A 20,425-nucleotide genomic window follows, 5' to 3' on the forward strand; every position below is an offset into this window, starting at 1 on the left:
GTTTGTCCATGTATGTATTCTCATTGGTCGTAAGAACATTCATTTTTTTCTTTACGTTTATTTGAGAAGTTAATGAACCCTGTGTAGTCGTATAAAAATAAAAGCTCCGCACTTAAAACCATTACAATATGTTAAAGACCGAAAGTGCTGACATTTCCCGAAAACTATATTACATGTGTTATATTTTTAGCATAGTCCATACATTTGAATAGGCAATGTTTTAAGCTTGCTGGAAATTAAACTCCCTAAGGCGCTCACCTACTGCTACGAGATGTTACATGCCCAAAGGTGTTTCGTAAAAACCGACCCAAAATTTCACTGAACCGATAAGTGTTTCAGCAACGTACGCTAAATGTCGTAAACAACCGATCTCTCTAACCACGTGAGCGAAAATCGAATGACTCACAGCTATTAATCATCGCAAACTTGTTACGTATGGTCGAATCTTGTTATTTAGCAAACCTTTTGCTTAAAACTTAGCTTATCTGAAATTTTGTTTATAACAAACAACAAATGAAACGTTCTTTTTTTAATATTTCTGTTGATAATGTAATAAAAGCCGTGCTTTTAAATATTTTCCACTGGTTAAAATACCTTGGTATAGTAGGGTGGGGAAAGATGGGACACCTTTTCATTCTATTTTCTCGTCCCACTTGGTGGTAAACAAAGATCATTCAAACAATTATAAAACCGTATCCTCACGACTTCCATAGACCATTGTTAATTATTTAAGACACGATCAGAATATTTGGATATCACATACTAAAGGTGTCCCATCTTCCCCATCCTACTATACATATACATTAGTGTTCGCATAGCGCAAGTTCCAATAAAGTAATTATAATTCATTCAACAGGCGCAGTCATGCGTATATGCCGGCCGATTTAAAAATTAGCAACCCGCATTTATTTGTAAACAAGGGGAAATAGAAATTGCGAAAAACAAAATACAGATAGCATATATTCTGGAATTTAAAAAGGGGATAATAGACATTGCAAAATAAACAAAGTGCAGATTGCGATAAACAATAATACAGATTACGAAAACAAAATAGCCTACAGATCGCAGATACTTTGTGTGATAGCATTTTCGCAAAATTTCCAAGCGAAACGAAACCTATCAGCAGGATGCCGGACGTTTTTGAGTATTTGCAAGAACGGTATTGGCTGCCTGCGGCAAGGAAAAATCCAATGTTGGTACTCCAGCAGGTCGTCGGCTTTCGATTGCTATTTGTGCCTTAAGGCGAATATAGCCTCAACCTCATTCAAGACTTATTAGTTTCCGTGAAACGATTAACGTCGCCAAACTTTTTTGAAAAAGGCTACGCAGGCCTGCATGTATATATATATGTGTCCCGATTCTGCAAACAATCTTCGTTTTCAGTCAAACTGTGTGATCAACATGGTCTGGTTTTCGTTCTCTTTACTTGTGACGCTGTTGGCAGTCGCGACCGCGTAAGTTTTTATTATTTTTGTAGTTAAGTATTTAGGCTATAGATTTAACTTTGCCCCCGGAATTTTAATTGTTCTTAATTAACAAAAACAATTACATTTTTTGTCTTTATAAAACGCCTGGCAACTACAGGACGCTACGATTAAATTAACTTAAAATATTTATTAAGTTTCTGGCCGAAATCCAGCGCAGCAGTCTTTACTAAATTAAAATATATAGTACAGTGGATAAAATGGGTTCCGTTGACGCCTAAATCCTATATTTGAAAGTGTTAAGCGTGTCCCATATCTCCCCAACCTAGTACAATCTATAAACCTTGCATGTATGGTACGGTGTATCTTATAGAGCAAGAACGGTATAACTCTACAGAGGACACCAAAAGCAATTTCTTACGATTTTAAAGATTTGTATTATTTCTTGTCTCGTAACCCATTAACCGTATTAGTAACATTTTTCTAAGTAAATATTTGTTGTCGATGGAAAAATCGATAAATAAAGATAAATTAGGCCACTGTCGTTCCCGTGTGCAATTTTAAAACAACTTTTGCGGTAACGATTGACAGAATAAAATTCAAGAGCTTCCGCAAGCTTTTGCGAATTGGTTAAAATAAAAGTTGAATTACTTCCGCAAGATAGCTTTTGCGAAATGGTCGAGCGGTTGAATATGGTTGTCGAAATTTTGTGGCGAAAAGAGATTTAGGCTTCCCTTTGCTTAAATTTTATGCTGCTTGCCACTTAAACTACGTTGCAAACACGCTAAACAATGGAGCTCTTCATGCATATAATTATAATCTGATATATAGTATGAGGGCGGGGGGAGGCGGGACACCTTTAGCATGATATTCAAATATGATCGTGTTTTAAACAATTAACAACGGTCTATAAGAGTCGTGAGGTTTTATAATTCTTTGAACTTTCTTTGTTTAGTAGTAAATGGGACAGAGGTAGAAATTAACTTAACGTAATTTGTAAAAATACGATACAAAAAAATAAAATAAAAAAACGGCTAACCTGCATTCAAATTTGCGCTTAAGCAAAACTGGTTTGACATTTTTTTACATCGGCGATTAGGCGAAAGTTGGTTTCTTGATAAAGTTTGTTTAGCGCAAAGTCTGTCGTGCTTCATTAAAAGCCGGAGGGTTAGCTGAAGTTCCGTAATTAAACCTGATATTGGCAAACTAACTCAACGTTCAGTTAACACTAGTTACACTAATATAGCATACTGTGTTGTGCGTGCTGGGGCAATAGTGCTGTCATTATAATTACGCAGCGTTGTTTGTTAGAACACGATCAGACATTTGTATCTATATACTAGGCATCCCATCTTGCCCCACCCTACTATATGGTATCTTGACAAGTTTTATAGCTCCCTTTCCGGTAGTTACTCCTGCTTTAATGAAATTAAAATGCCGGTCATTCAAGTTTTTTATGTTTTGTTAAAGGTTCGACCACACTGTTGTGGTCCCCAAGGCATTAAGAGTTGACGCCGACGAAAAGATTATTGTAAACCTCCATGGTTATAACAGGGCTACAATTACCGGATATTTGCAGGTATTTATAACTAGCATACTTGCAATACGTTAGCTATGTCACATAGAGCATGAGCAAACAACATAGAAGCCCAAAACATAACAACGAAAGAACACCTAATCTATATACACATCAGCAATGGACATGGAAGCAATCTATAAACACAAAAACTATAAACATATATAACAACGGTACACAAACAAAACGTCACACAAAGCTGCATTGGATTCCAATAGTAGTTGCGTTCTGTGCAAAACACACAAGAGATAACCCTTTAAGTTGATTGCTTTCTTAAGACTTTTCAACATATTTTGGGTTTCGCTTTTTTTTTAGGATCTTCCTGGATTACAAACTTTCTTCAGTCGAACCGGGCAGCGTGTTCTAACACCGGCGCAATGCCAAAACCCGATCGAAATGACTTTCAGGGTAAGATTTTCCACAAGTATGAGTACGACACATATCTAATGAAACCCAATTTCTATGTTTTAAAATTAAACAACTTGGTTAATAAAAACAAAAACAACTTGGTTAAAAATGAATTGTTCATTCTTTAGATTTATCAATGAACTAACCTAAATGTTTACACTATTACTTAAGAGTTTTTTTGCAACTCTCATGTTTTTAGCTGTTGTTTTGGTGCTAATTCCTTTCTCTGTTCCAATTTTTTATTGTTCCAATTTTTTCCACTACATTTAAAGATATAAACACTATTTATGGTTTGTTTAATAAGTCAGTATAACATTTTACCAGGTCACTCGTGACCCACAAGGAGCAGACGGAATCGCCAGTTTTGGGTTGACACAGAAAGTTCGTTTAACCATCCAAGTAACGAACAGTAATTCAGATTTCACCGAAAACATTGACGTACTCGTCAGCAAACAAAGCGGTTATATTTACGTCATCACCGATCGACCAATTTACAAGTAAACGAATATAAATGAATGATTTTATTTTTTCTCTTTGGTCCTGGTTACAAATGCCTGGGTAGTAAACAACATATTAAACATACGGAACGGAACAGTATAACGACTCATTATTACACGCTTTTGAATAAAACATAATTACAAACCTTATAAAATAAGCACATGACTGTTACACCTTGTCACATTTACTATATAGAAAGAATATTTTTTAAAACTTCTACATTTGATGTTGAGCAACAATAGACAATAATGCTAAAGTTTGTTCACTCAACTTTTTTAAAAGGGTCCCAAACATAACATTAAAAAAGGGTCTCTAGGCAACATTATACAATTATAACACAACTTATACTGCAGGACTTGCATTAGGATAAGATTGTATTTGTTTTTCTTCTTGTGACCCTTTCCACGAGGCACGCTAGGGAACCTGGGTTTTAGGCCGGAGTTGCCTATCACCCAACAACCAAAGTCAATTTATTTATAATAACAGTTGAACTTTTGTAAACACAGACCCAATGACACAGTTAAGATCTCAGCGTTCCTATTAAACCAAAACATGGGCCACCAGACTGGAGTGGATGCAGAAATTACAATCCAGGTGTGAATAAAATTGCATTTTTAACTTTCAGTTTTCAGCATATAGTTATGAGCATTAGTTGGTTTTCTAACACCTTTCAGAACTATAGATTATTTCGAAAAAAAAAAAAAAATCAATTTATTGCAATCTTGGTCCAAAGCATCTTGCTACCAGCAGACAGTACTTAAACTATAAATGGTGATCATCAGTTTTGTACCTTTTAAAAATGGGCATCTTTTTTGTTAATTTACATATTTTGTAAAAAAATTTTTTTTCATATGATAATTGTTTGCCCTCGGTATAACTGTACCTTGCATGGGAATTCTGTTTAACCAAATTCAATAAAAATCATACAGACTCCAGATGGAATTGGTTTGGTCAGAGAATCATTTGTTGATCTACAAAGTAATAGATTAAATCATGAGTTCGCAATCAATGAGAATCCCATTTATGGAACATGGAGTATTGAAGTGAAGTTTTCTTCAGATGTAAGTCAACTGTGAAAACAAATAATTTATTTGTTTAAAGTGGGGAAATAATTTTAAATGTTGTTTATACCTTATGCACACTTTCTTCGAACTGCTTAGTAATTTCAAATGTGTTAACTCCTAGGAGTTTACTGTTTATTAGGTTCAACAGCCATGCTTTTAAACACCACTATTTTCTATACTTTCTTGTGTGTAGCTTGTTACAGCAACTGTTGTTTTGCTGTTAAGTCCCTCTCTTCGTTGATTTAACAAGTATGGTCTTCTTATTATGATCAAAGAATAAATAAAAGTTAGGTTTTATTATAATGCTTTACCTGATAAGAATTAGGTTGTTTAAAATGAATATTGTTGTCTTTATCCAGGGTTACACCACATCAAGCACAACAAGTTTTAAGATTGATAAATATGGTGAGAGCTATGTAGTAATAAACACGTAGTTTTATTCCATAATGAATTACTTGTTAAATACATAGTTGTTTAAATTTTCTTTTCTATATGAGTGAGGCCATATATTACAATAGAGGACCTTAGTTTTAATCTTAAGTTAACTCATTAGTTAATTAATATATCTGCAGTTCTTCCGACATTTGATGTGGCACTGCAACTTGCCCAAAGCCACATTTTGACAAGTGACCCTCGTATAACTGGCACTATCTATGCGAACTATAGGTGGGTTGTTTGATAATTTATGAATTTTACTGCATATGAGTTAGATAACTTTTACAAATTGGATAATTTTTACATACTTTATAAAGTTGGAGTGGATGGTTAGCGCGCCTGCCTTTAACCCAGGGATTATAGGTTCAAGGTTCGTTGCTGATACCATTGTTGGTGTATGTGTCCGTTGGCAAACATTTATCAGCAATTTCTCCAATCCATTAGTCATTAATAGGTTGTCTAAATTGTCAGCCATAAAATAAAATCAAAAAGTAAAAATTTATCAGCAAAGTTATATACTTGGTAATTCGTAACTGGGCACGAGGTGTGTAAAACAGAACATGAGTGTTATAACGATTGTCGTTTTCTGGCCACACAAGGATAAAGCGAGATACACAAAAAAATTATGATGATTTAATTGCTCTTACACAGCTATGGCGAACCGGTAAATGGCAATGTCTATCTTTCTGCAACTCTACAGAAGCTGCCAGGTGGTCCAGCAATCAAGTTTTATCAGATACCACCAAGAATAACCCGAACGGTAATTGTAGTTTATAAAAACAAATATTTTGGGCTGATTTATGTAAATGTGCCTACGGAGAGACATTGGCTTGTTGGCAGGAGTGCATTAATTAAAATTCATGAATGAGTGAATGTAACTCAAACCTTGCGATGACAGTCATTATAACAAACGTGTTTTGTTTCACACACCTCATGCCACTTCGGACTTACCACGTATGTAACAAACTTTCTATTATGGTATAAACTATATACTATATAACTTGGACGTTTGGTGAGGTTTAATTGTATTTTCAACTTCTAGGCATTATTCAGAAATGGTGTGAAGCCTTTTAGCATCCCACTAGCTGAACTCATTGGCATTTTGCAACCTGGTGAAACTCTGGCACAAATGTCAGACCAAGGAGCCGTGGTTTCTATTTTTGCGACAGTGAACGGTTGGTATTTAATATAATGGTCGATTAAAATCAGTCACTGTTACAACTTAAACCCCTGTTTAAGAACCTTTAAACCATCATTTTCTACACATTTACATGCTTCTGTTAAAATTCTTGCTTTGCCAAATTTTTAACTTAACACATGTAAAACTTTAGTGTGCTTGTTTAGAAAAACCTGATTATTATTATTATTACCCAGGTGAGGCTGATGGTGTTATGGAATCTGCAGTCATTTCAAACATCCCAATTTTAAGAACACCATACAGAATTGATAAGTCACGTGCATTGAAGTATCACACCCCTGGAATTTCTTATTTGCTACAGGTAAACTAGTGAGGGACTGATATACTTGTAAATATTTGCAGTTGTACACATCCCTAATTGTGTGTAAGGTTTTCTTTTTTAATCCCGACATTTATTGTCAATGGTGATGAAAATAAACTAAAAATTAATATGAAGAATTTTTGATAAATGAGAGAAATTGGTTGTTGTTACTTTATTTTTGCTTTGTATGTTTAATTTTATTATTTGTTGTTGTTGTTTAGGTTGATGTACAAGATGTTGTCACTCATCAAAACATGGCGAATATTCCAGTCAGAATAGAAATAAGTAAGTGAATGTAAATTGCTTTATCCTCGCCTCCCCGGAAAACGATAGTCATTAAAATATGGATGTTCTGTTTCCTAGACCTCATGCCAGCTTACGAGTTACCATGTATGTAACTTTTTTGGGTCACAGACCTATTACTACGTCAAAAGCCCTTGAGTTTTCAGTTTAACACCCAAGAGTCTTAAGTGACCATACACTGAAATGTTTTTTATTTTTTTAAGCTGGTCCCAATGGTCAACGTGTTATACGTAATAGTACCGCAAATCAAAATGGCCAAGTGAATTATCCTCACAACTTCGATACAACTGGAACACAGGTATCTACACAATCCTCATACAAAAAGGTTTTTTGTTTTTACCTTGATGATATGTTGCTGGGTGAAAAATGAAACAATAAAGCAATAAAGTTAACGCATATGCCAGAAGTTTTCAAGAATTAATTATACCTTTTCATATTTTGTTTTTTTTACGTACTGTTATTGTTATCTTTAGTTCATCAAAGTGACCACTGCTAAGCCTAATCTTGGAGCTGCCAATCAGGCTACTGTTAATATTACAGTTGAAGCATATAACTCTCCAGGCCAGAGGTTCCTCACGGTTTGTACAAGACTCGAAAGAGCTTTTTTTCATAAAACAGTATTTATGACATTTTAGTAGTACAATACAAAGAAATATAATATATTTGCATGGAATTAATGATGGCTTCTATATGGAGCATTATACATAAGTGTAGAAATTTATGTCACATATTTTTCCTTACACCAGTAACTGTCATAAAAATCACATGTTTGTAATATGATTGGTTAATGTTTAATTTCCAAAGGCAAGGAGGTGTTTGGTACCTTTTTTCTATATACAGAAAATTGTCATTTACAAAGTTTAAACGGAACAGCTCCTTGTGGTAAAAATTTCTGCTTTTTATTTCTGCTTTGTTTTATGTTTGTAGGTGACACCAAACCCACACACTGTTGATGTTGGCCGTGAGGTTCATATTACGCTTGCTTTCAATCAACCCACACCTGCAGAAATTCGGTTCTATGTGAGTTGATCTTATTTGTATAATTATGGCTTGATTCCTAGAATATATAGAGGTATTGATTTAATTTTTTGTAACTTTCTACTATATCCTCGCGTTGCCCGAAACGACAGTCGTTAAACCCGGGTGTTATGTTTTATACACCCCCCATTTTCTTTTTGTGTGGCTAATAATTTTGGAAACTTATATTGACCAGGAAAAGCCCACAAGGGTAGCAGAATACAGTCTTGAACCCATTGCCCCTGGGTTAGAGGCAGACCTGTTCACCTACAAAGCGGACAAATGCTTTGTTAGTTCAATTCACTTGTAGGTTAAGAAGGGTATCTAGCCCCGGTTAATTCATTTGATAGTTTGTAATTGTAATGGGCTAAAAATTTTGTGCTTTCTTTAGGTTGTCTCTCGTGGAAGTGTGGTGTTGGTTGGAAGGATTGTTCCTCCAGCAAACAGCCACAATATTGTGCAGATTATACAAGTTACACAAGCAATGGTTCCATCTATGAGGGTCATTGCTTATTTCCTACACGGGGCAGAAGTTGTCTCGAATTCTGCTTTTGTGAATGTGGTGAACAGATGTGAAACTGTAAGTAATCCTCATTGAATTCTGCTGAAATTTATATGGATTGACAATGACATGAAACTTTTTAATTGTGACATCATGTATAGTTGGTTTTCTAGTTTTTAATAAAACATTTTTAGGTGTTTTTTAAATAGATACACCATTACATGCACAGAATCATAATCCAAATTTCCTTTTTGATGTTGCATGGAGAATTTTTACAGTACATTCGGTTTATAATACTTTAATACATCCGGGTGATCGGGTGATTGTTTTGTTTTCTATCTTGTGAAAAAAAAAATTATTGCAAAAAGTAACAACAATGCATATATCTCTAGGAATTAACCGTAACAACAAACCGAAACACAGTGAAACCTGGTGCTCCAATAACATACACTATTGAAGGTTTGTTTTTATATCTGCGTATATGATTGCACATTACCTACCATTGCGACATGATTTTCTTTTTTCGGAATGTATCTTTAGCTGTGTATATTATCTTCATATTTGTTTGTTACAAAACCTTTTTGACCCAGAACTTTTTTTTTATCTACAGATCCTACTGACAACTTTTGTTTTTCTCGTATTAAAATGATCTTGGTTACCCTATCTTGGCGTTAAATAAATTGAATCACTTTCTGAAAAATACCAACATTTTATTTACAGGTGCCCAAAATGCTGATGTGCTTTTATATGGCGTTGATCGTGCTGCTTACTTCTTGTACAACGGAAGTCGTTTGACTCGCAACTCCATGTTCAGTGACATGGCAGCTTATGACCAAGGCTGTGTCAGTAATGGTGGAAGTGATGGCCCTAACGTGTTCTTTGTAAGTGAACAAAAAAATCATGAATATGTTTAATTTAGTTTATGGCCATATAGTTATCTTGTTACTTACATATAAAGGCAAACATTGTCTGTAAAATGCAAATAACTTATTTAAATAAATACGTAATAGAATATATTAGTTAAACAACAGTCAATAAGACATGGTTTGGATAAAAAATATATATTTTCAATTTAATGACAAATATAGGGAGCTGGGTTAACGCTAACAACTCCAACACACAAGCCTGGAGCTTTGGATACCTTGGACTGCACTGCTGCGGCACAGAGTAGAAAGAAACGACAGATACAAGTTGAACAAGATCTAAGTATTGGTAAGAAGTTGTGTAACATTACGCTATTAAACTTATATACATGGTACAAGTTTAATACTAGCTGTATGTTTCTCCATTAATTTATATGTTTCTCGATAAATTTATATGTTTCTCGATAAATTTATATGTTTCTCCATTAATTTATATGTTTCTCCATTAATTTATATGTTTCTCCATTAATTTATATATGTTGGATGTTTCTCAATTTATTATACAATATGATAATTGGAATGTACATAAATGTTTTAAAACTAAATTTAGAAAATTTTATGCTGCTAATGCAGAGTCCCTATTGATGCACTGTTAGATTAATTTAAAAGGTACATGATGGTCTTTGCATTGGCAAATTATGCTCCATACATAACTAAATGATGATAATTACTCAGAGGCAAAGCTACACAAATGTGGGGAAGATGGAAAGAAAAAAAGTTTTTCAGAATATGACACATGTGAAATGCAAAGAGACAGAGTGATTTATACTTTTGATGACGCCATTCCTGGTTGTTCTGAACGATTTTATGCAGAATGTATTGCCTTGGCTAGACTGTAAGTTACATATTATTTAATGCAACTTGTTTATAACACCTATGCTTAACATGCGGGGTGTATCAAAATAATAATATGCCAAGTATTTATTTCTTTTTCCTATAAGTGTTTCTTATGCCACTTACCCATTAGAAAAGTTTACAGTATCGTTCTATGCATCACTTCGTTTACTACTATTTTTATGCATTGCTTTGTGTCAAAGATTTTAACTTGTATTCCAGTTGCAAAACTACCCTTTTAACTTAGAGAACAATGCGGTTTTTGGCTACTATTTAACTTGATATTTTGACCATCAACTAGTATCAATAACTCATTCGTGTTTTATTTTAGCAACTCTGGTACAAGACGTCAAAGAGTCCAAGGAAGAAGTATTGGAGTAAACGGCGCAGTGGAACGGAGTGTTGCAAGTGCTGTGCGAAAAGATTTTGCAGAAAGCCTTATATTTAGATCCCTCAACATGTAAGGACCCGTTATTGTTTAACTATATGAATATATATGAATGTTAGATAACTAAGCTTTGAGGTGGAGCTGATGCTCATGGTATAATCTTTTAAGCAGTCGTGCAGGGATAAATAAATACTATTCAGTCATGCATTCATTTATGATAAATGTTACCAACTGATAAATGAAAATATTTGTTCAGTGGAGCAGGCGGAAGGAGGCAGATTACTGCTAAAGCGAGGGACAGTATTACAACTTATGAAATAGACGCAATGGCTTCAGCAGATACTCCAGGTATGTATCTATTTGCAGGCATTTTATTCTACATTAAGCTAAAAATTGCACATAAAGACAAAACTTGTTTGCATATTTTTATTTTAAAACTGAAAGTTTTTTTGACAACGCTAACATACTTTTTTGGTCCTTTTTGGAAATTATTGCTCCAAGCATGAACTTTAATTTATGAATCAGTATTTAATTGACTTAACTTTCTCCAGATGGTTTCTGCATTGCACCCACCACTAATGTGAAAGTGTTTAAAAATGTTTTCGTTCAAGTTTACACTCCTTACTCCTTGAAAAAGCGGGAACAAGCACTGATAAAGCTCTCTGTATTTAACTATGGTGACACTCTAGTTACGGTCAGTTTGTGAAATAATATAAAGTTTTAATCTGTCTGTCCATAAATTATTTTTTTTTTTTATCTTCACAAGTATATCCCCCCCAGCCATAATACATTAACAAATACCTGAAATACTAACAGGTTTTAGTTTTATATTGGTAATCTGTTGGGCAAATGCATGCATAGGGTCCAGGGGTTTATTATTTTAGGCTACTGTTTCATTTTTATGGTATCTATAAACTAAAGGAAGATAATAATTCATATTTGAGTTATAAAATGTTTGTTCAAAAAATGTTACTGTATTTCAGGTGGATATTATGATGAGGGCTCATCCTGTACTGTGCACACACTTCCGTACAGATGGTAAGATAGTTAACTTATCTTGTTGTGTGGCAATACTTCATTAAGTTATATAGGTCTTATAATTTTAATCTTCAAGAAGATCATTTCTGGAATATTAGATTGTTACAAATCCAAAATGTAGTTTTAATTAAAAGATGCTAGAAATTAAAAAAAATGTTTAAAAATAAAAAATGTTAGAAATACAACACCTAATTTATGGTAGTTTACAAAGTTGATAATTAATAGCAATTTATTGCAGGCAGCTATGACTTAGTTCGGACGATAAGTGTTGGTCCAAACAGTGCAGGTTCAGCTTCTTTTGCTGTCCTTCCACTTCGAATTCCTGCAGGAGATATTCCCAAGGCTACAGTGGAAGTATACATCACTGACAATCGGAATAGAACTTATGATAGTGTTAAGAAGGAGATTCTGATTGAGGTGAACATTTATTTTAACTCGCTTCTGTAAACTTTTAGAAATTTGCGCTCAAAAACATGTTGATTAAATTAACAACAACAACCGCACAAAATAAACCACAAAGATTTTTGCAACTCACAAGCAAAAACATATGATTCATAAAGCCACCATGTGTACGCCCACAATACAGAGCGCTCATTTGTCTTGTCCTACTAAGATAAATGAATAAAAAAGGTTGTCCACCAATATAAAGTGTTTACAATAAACATTCTTTACCATCTTAGGATGAAGGGGAACTTAAAGACATCTATGAGACTTTCCCGATTGATTTAAAAAATAGCAGAGTTCAACAGACTCAAATAAATTTCACTTTTCCTGAACAATTTGTTTTGGGGACAAGAAAGTGCATGCTGTATGCTTACAGTAAGTACACATATTGTCCAATTGTTGCATCATATAATTTTTGCTATGTTGTTTTTGTACCCTGTTAAAGCACTCAATTAAAGGCATTGATTTTAAAGATATTTAGTATGAAGGATTTCAATAAGTTGCACTTATTTTTAATTAGGCTTTTCAAGAGTTAAAAATATTATTGTCATATATTTCTGAATACAACCACCCTTTATTTCCCTTTCATGAACATTACAGTGGACTTCATGGGACCAGCGATAGAAGTTGATCCGGTAACACAAGAAGCAAACAATGTGAACAGTCTTATCAGGTGACAACTGAACTATGGTGCAAGACAAATGAATACGAAAACAAAAAAAATCACAAAACAAAACAAAATAAACCTACTATCTGACCTGTTTAATTCCCAGCTAGTCAGCTTCACTGGATTTACCTTTGCATTTAAAAAAAAATATGCTAATGGATCCTGATACTCTGACTCTTTACCAACTCTGGCTTTAGTCCTTATTTCCCTTGTGTGGCTTACTGTAGTGAAGTACTTTGCTGTAGTACCTCACTTGGATACAATAAAATAGAAATTGAAATTAATGTTGTGGTCCGATTTCAAAATAATAATGTCCAAACGATATATACTGTTGTTTTGCATATATTTTGTTACACTGTAATGTCCTTGAACATTATCTCAAATGCTGAATTCAAAGAGATGTATATCATTTTTTAATGTTTTTCATTATACAGGCAACCATATGGTTGTGGGGAACAGACCATGATATATGCTGGACCTACTGTCTTTGCACTTCAATATTTAGTGACAACGGGTACAATTACACCTAATTCACCAGAATACAATTCAGCAGTGAACAAAATAGAAGCAGGTAAGAATTGCACATAATATATTATGCATTGTTGTCATTTTAAAGTCAATATATTTTATTTAATTTTAACTTTCTTACCCAGAATAATTGTAAAACAAGTTCCAGAATATTCACAATTTTTTGGGAATAGAATTGGCCGAAATTTTGATTCTCTCATTCCAGTATTGTTGTTTAACCTGACCACTAATATTTACAACATTTCAGCTTTCCAGAGAGAGATGACTTATAGGACAACACATACAAATCCAAGAGTGTGGTCTGTATTCACACATTACTTGCCAAGCACTTGGTAAGTAAAAGTTTTAAATTACTTATTTTACTGTTTTGTGTCAAAATTGGTTTTGTGTCAAAAAAAAGTTTCATAGAGAAAATATTTGAGAAAAAAAGAGTTAACTGATTTCTTGTTGTTGAACAGGTTAAATGCTTTCGTTGACAAAGTTTTTTACCATGGAAGACGTTATGATACGGATATGAATGTTGGGCCTATTTGTAATTCACTCAACTTTTTAATCGGGGAACAAATGGCTGGTGGACATTTCCGTGAGCGAAGACCACCACTTCACAGGGAGATGCATGTAAGATTATCATTTGCTGCATTGTATGTATTCTATTATGGGTGAGGTCGTTGTCAGGGATCTAGGGCCGGATCCAACCTCTGCATTTTATGAAAAAAACCTGCATTATCAAATTTATGAATTGAAAGTACCTTGGTGTATGGAATGACACTCATGTTATACCTTGTCAGCGAGCAAGTGTGTTTGATGTAAAAAAGACACCCATGTTATAACTTGACAGTGAACATGAGGTGAATGAATACACCATGTGTGTCTGATGTTTAATAAAAATACTTGTGTTATAACATCTTATAAATATTTTTACAAAACCATAAATGATCTGCAATATTTGTACTTGAAACACAAATATCTTTACACATAATACGAGGTCATATTATGGTTCTGGGTTCTGGTTGCTTTAATCTATTAATTTTCATGAAGGGGTGCAAATGTTTATCTATAAACACAAATTACCTTTATCTATTTCTACAGGGAGCAGTAAAAGGACCTATGACTTTGACAGCATATGTTGCAATAAGCATGGGGGAGATTGATTCCATTTGCTTACCTGAGTTGAATCAAAGAGTGATCGCATCAAGAGTTAGTGCAATGAACTATTTGGAACAACATAAGGACCATGCAACATTCCAACGCCCATATCCACTTTCACTCTTGGCTTACGCAGCTGCGTTACACAACCCTCGCAGCCAGTTAGCAATTGAGATGAATGCCAGGTTAGTAGAATTATGTAAAACTTGGAAACTGTATTTACCTTACCAGGTGTCTTTTTAGCTTATTTCTTCAAACCCACAAATCTATTAAATTTTTGTTTAAATCAACAGTTAAAGTAAAATCTGTAAAACACTACCTGTTTTGCTAAACTGCATATATGGAAAACAATGTGATATGAAGATTAGTATACCAATGTGCGATGGTCAAAAGACAAAATTTAGTCATTCTTTTGGGTAAAACTAACACATAGCTAATACTAATTTTTATATTTATTTTAAATTATGATTGAGATTGCATGATTTTCATGTAAAGGTTTTTCTAATTACTCTGTTATTTCAGGTTGATGGCCATGAAACAGACCTCAGGGAACGGGGCCTATGTGTTTTGGAGAGCAAAAACTCTTGCTGAAATATCAGGGACTAATGCACATGCATACTGGTATAGAACGCGACCACTTGCGCTTGATATTGAAACCACCAGCTACGCTTTATTGGCACAAGTTGCTATGTCCAAAGCGAAAGACCCATGTGAGTGAATGTTTATATTAAAGCATGTGTGAGTGTTTGGGTTCAAACATAGGTCAAAACAGCTGTTTGGGAAGACACTGATCCAACATTTATATTCTTATCTGCATGTTCACCCCATGTTCTGTTTTTTAGTGGTACAAGCAGATTTGGATCTTGGACGCAAAATCTCTTTGTGGTTGATTAGTCAGAGGAATTCAAATGGTGGCTTCAGGTCAACACAAGATACAGTGATTGGGCTGCAAGCTTTGTCTACCTACTTATCATGGATAAGTACTGTGGTATGTAAATACAATTACTAATATTAGGTTTAACTGTTTAAATAGTGATTTTAGAATTATACCATTCATTTCTCAACCCATTAGTGACCACTGGGTTGTATCAATTCTTCTTAAGTGTATTGCCCAAGGGCACATTCGCCCACAATGGTGCAATGGTAGCAGCGACATAAAATAGTGGTAATAAATAGTGTTAATAGGTCCGGCGCCGTGGTATAGTGGTTATAGCGCGCCTGCCTGTAACCCAGAGGTAATGGGTTCAAGGCTCGACGCTGCTACCAATGTTGGCGTATGTGTCCTTGGGCAAGACACTTAACGACAATTGCTCCAACCCAGTGGTCACTAATAGGTGGTCTGAATTATCAGCCATACATACAAAAAAAAATAATAATAATAATTACCCACAAAGTAACATACATGGTAACTTGTAAGCTGGCACGAGGTGCTAAACCCGTGTGATAAGACTGTCGTTTTTCGGCCATGCGAGGATAAAGTAAGTTACACATTCATTCATTCACATTCATTTATTCAATAAATCCAAGTTCTGATATAAACCAAAACACTTTATCTTTAAAGGAACCAGGAATTGCTAATCCTAGAATCGATTTTGAGATGGAGGGAGCAGCAGGGTCAGCGTGGGCTCCTCCTAACGCATACACAAACCATATTGATAACACAAATCAAAGATTAAAAAAACAAATGGCTGTGCCTAAAAATGTCATTGAAGGGACAATCGTAGACGTGACTTCACGTGGTATGTATGTATTAAAAACTTTTTATGTTAGTTTTACACATGAATACAGTAATGTGTTTTTTGTAAACATTTTTGCCTGTTTACACAATTTTTTAGAATTATAAAATAAGGTTCAATTTTATTTAAGACAAACAGTACTTATTTTTTATATGTTTGGTGTAAGAACATTTTAATGGATCACTTGTGAATATTTCTTGCATAGGCAACATGTATTAGTTTTGTGTTTTTATTCATATCAAATCATATGATTTTGTAATTGTACATTCTACATAAAGGAAAGGGACAAGGGATTCTTTCCTATCGGTGCACATACCGTACAGTAGTGGATGAAGAGAGTTGTCATTACAACCTTAGTACGAATGTCCGTGTCATGAATCCTGGTGTACAAGGAAAGAGAATTAAAATCACTGTACGTGTTATTAACAACTTGTGATTAATTAAATTAGCTTTATGTAAGCCTAGAATATGAAAATTAGATCAGGGCTAGATTTACAAAATTTATTACGCTAGCTCTTAGAATTTGAATAAGAGACTGACGATGCCATTTAGGTGAAATATATTTCTCTATTAATAACTAGTGGTTGGACTTGATTTTTGTTGGTTACGTTTTCGTAGCACCAGATCACTAGCTCTTAGAACCTCTTTATATTGTTTATCTTTTTTAATTTCTCAAATTAATAATTAAACCCAATATTTAAATCTGTTTTATTTCAGATCACGGTTTCTAAACCACTTGGTCCCCAGTCCGAAGCAACCATTCTTGATGTTGGTTTCATGTCAGGCTACAAGGCAGTTGATCAAACTTTGGAGGATTTATCTATTGATGAGAATGTGGCTGGTGTTGGTAAGACTACCTTGTAGCATAACTATAACTGCTGCAATTTTGTATTTGTTTTACAGCTATAATTCAAATACTGAATGTGTATGCAAACTTACTTTTTTATTATAGGTTTTTTACTTGTTGTTTGCCTACCTGAAGACAAATATATAGTTTCTTCCCGTTTTCTACTTTCTACTCTAGCCAAGTTCAAATAAATATTTATGTTAGTTTATTATTATTTTTATATTGTACTCTGTTAACACAAATACATTGACGGACTTGATGTTTTAATGAACCCACTACAGATAGAAGGTGGTTTTTAATTTGATTTTTTTAGTTGACAGATATGAGGTGACAAATCACAATGTCTTGTTTTATCTGAATCGAATAACAAGCCAAAGCATGAATATTTCGTTTGAAATGCGTCAAATGGTTCTAGTTAGGAAACCCCAACCCGGAAAGATAAATATATACGAGTACTATGAACCAGTGGTAAGTATTCATTGGAAATAATGCAGGATTTACTATTCAACTGTTCATAAACTTAACTAAACAACATTTTTAAAAAACTTAGCAAAACAACCTTTTAAAAGCAACTTTTTCAAATCAATTTTTGGGAGTTCCTGGGGTCCAATGTTAAGCTTACCAGAGGCTCAACCTGTAAGACAGATTTAGTCATAACCATAAGTAACAGTGAAAGAGCAAGCCTAACAAATTACTCTGAATCGGAGGTTATTAAACTGGGGATTCACATTTAGCCTGTTTTGTTTCTTATTTTACATTTATATGTGTGGGGGATTGTGTGTCAAAAAGTTTAAGAACCTCAGATTTAACATCAAATTTTTGAATGTTTGCCCAGGTCCACTGTGGTCAGTTCTACTCTCTCCCTGATACCACCCCTGATTTGCAAACTTCCAATTGTGAAACTGGAGCAAATAATGATGATAATCTGTGCAGGTGTGCAGAAGGTGGATGCCCTACTTGCAGGTGACAAGATAAATTAGGAGAGAGATTAAATTTTGGGATTTGATCTCTACAGTCAGAATATTGCTGCATAAATACTAAGTCACAGAAATATTTTATGCTGGGTATTGTAGGTATATATATAGTAGTATATACACATTTATATAGTAATATAAATATTTACAGAATTATATAACTGCATTCTCATGACTGCAAAAGAGTGTGATTATTTGTTATAAACACGATAGGAAATATAGGACATTATGTACCAGTAACCATGCTATCCGACAGTACTATATAGTTAGCAAAAATAATTTAGACTAATTCTTTTGTTTCTTTTATGTTTCAGGACCCGTAATGATACATTGTTAAAAACTTCATGTGTTGGATTTGAGGTGGGTGCAGCATGTGGAACATGCACTCAAAATAGGTGCTACAACCATCGTGATGAGGGCTGTTCAGCGTAAGTTTGACTTCTGATAAACCACACTGACATTCTATATGGAGGTCCTACATAAAAAGGCTTAGAACTTAGGGCAGGGTTCACCCAATGCTCCAATCAAGTGGTTGCCAATGGGTTGTAGCACCCTGGGTATTTGGGTAAATTGCCAACTCAGGTCTTATGGCATGCCATGGCCTCGAATAGTATAAGCAAGAAATCATTGTGTTTATTTACCACATAGTTTATGAAACTGTGTCACATATAGTTTTTAACAATAAGCTTCCCTCTTTTTCTTGTTTTTAGGAAGTATGTGTATAAAGTTAGGGTTATTGGAGTAAGGGAAGATTCGGTTTTTGTCAACTTAGATGCTGTAATTGAAGATGTGTATAGATCAGGTATGTTGTTTTAATATTCATGTTTCTGTCCTTTTATATATTGTGCTATAAATAGACCTTGTGGGTTTTTTAAACATGTTCATTGTGAAATGTGTTAAATCATACTGCAGTGTCGACAGTGTAGCCTGATTTGTGTACTTTTTTGTTTATGAATGGAATAAAAATGTTATTTTAACTGTTTTTACTTTTCTATGTTACAATAAGTTAAATATTCGGTGTAACTTTAGTGTGAGTATTGCATAACAAACTTCAATATTCTTATTTTTGAAGGAAGTGACAATGTTCAAAATGGAACTGTCCGAACATTTGTGATAAGAAATGACTGTCATGCATCTTGTCGTGACACAGACGAAGATTTAAGGCTGCTTCGAAACAACAGACCAGCAAAGGTTACATATTGTTGGGGTCCTTATTATACATTCTTATGGTTTTGCTCCAAATCGATGTTGTTTTTTTTCCATTTTTAACATACTTTTGCTTTCTTAAAGTGAAACATTCTCGAAACTTTTTTTAATTCTCAGGATACAAGGCTGTTTAAAGAAGGTAGGGTGCTGCTAATAACTGGTTCGCTTATTGAGAGAAGACAGAACAGAAATGGACTCTCACAGTAAGTTAACTAAATTTTTCCTTATGTAATTGCTATTCTATAATACATGCAATCTATCACGCATCAACATTTTTATTATTATCAATAATTGTTTATAATCATGTATGCGCATATATTTATAAAAACTTTATTTTTTTAATATAGAAAAACTCTGTATTTAAAAACAAATTGCTTTTATCGCATCTAGCATGTATTTGAATATAAAATTTTAAAGAAAGATACTTCACAATAGCACAAATGTTTTTAGAATTGGTAACTGTCATAAGATGGCAAACCATTTATAAATTGTGTTTCAGGACAGTGTATCAAGTTGATGAACAGACAACAGCAGAGAGAATGGTAACAGACGTGGTGTGTGCGAGGGCAAAGCGTGTTCTTGTAAGATGCGCCGGAAACCGGCCTCCTAGGCAAAGTAAATGCGTGAAAAACAGAAAGTTGAATGCAATATGCGAAAATATGAAACGCCTGAAAGAAAGTTTAAATGATATTGGATGTGATTAAAACTGGATCAAAAATTGTGCTGATTCATTGTCATAATTGTGTATAGGTTTGCTTTGCAGGGCACTGCAGTAATTTTAAATGTATATTTTATTTCATTGTATACTGGTGATATATCGGCATTAATAAATTAAAACAAGTGCATGCAAATATTTCTTATAGCTCATGTTTGGCAATGGAAAACGATCCAGGACAGTATGAATTAGATATAAATATTTATCCACGGTGTCTGGAAATACGTAATACATAAGCTGGAATGTAGCAAAC

General features: G+C 34.0%; 1 protein-coding gene across 1 annotated transcript; it reads left to right on the forward strand.

The window, feature by feature from the left end:
* The first annotated feature begins 1,376 nt into the window (after positions 1-1,376).
* c3-1 (complement component C3) lies at positions 1,377-20,302 on the forward strand. The gene is given in 47 exon segments (NM_001032512.1): positions 1,377-1,454; positions 2,895-3,003; positions 3,316-3,408; positions 3,733-3,905; positions 4,413-4,500; positions 4,836-4,967; positions 5,330-5,375; positions 5,543-5,636; positions 6,057-6,165; positions 6,448-6,580; positions 6,780-6,904; positions 7,126-7,189; positions 7,411-7,505; positions 7,681-7,785; positions 8,135-8,227; positions 8,616-8,804; positions 9,119-9,185; positions 9,447-9,607; positions 9,815-9,938; positions 10,325-10,484; positions 10,815-10,917; positions 10,919-10,943; positions 11,128-11,135; positions 11,138-11,219; positions 11,423-11,565; positions 11,855-11,909; positions 12,148-12,326; positions 12,590-12,728; positions 12,954-13,026; positions 13,455-13,591; positions 13,796-13,880; positions 14,007-14,166; positions 14,638-14,879; positions 15,217-15,404; positions 15,537-15,682; positions 16,256-16,433; positions 16,709-16,842; positions 17,148-17,277; positions 17,591-17,745; positions 18,113-18,240; positions 18,566-18,590; positions 18,592-18,604; positions 18,607-18,679; positions 18,962-19,053; positions 19,324-19,442; positions 19,575-19,660; positions 19,957-20,302. Coding segments are annotated over 47 exon segments (5,316 nt in total). The 5' UTR covers positions 1,377-1,401; the 3' UTR covers positions 20,162-20,302.
* Positions 20,303-20,425: the final 123 nt, after the last annotated feature.

Source organism: Ciona intestinalis, chromosome 11 (assembly GCF_000224145.3).
Source record: "Ciona intestinalis chromosome 11, KH, whole genome shotgun sequence".
NCBI lineage: Eukaryota > Metazoa > Chordata > Ascidiacea > Phlebobranchia > Cionidae > Ciona > Ciona intestinalis.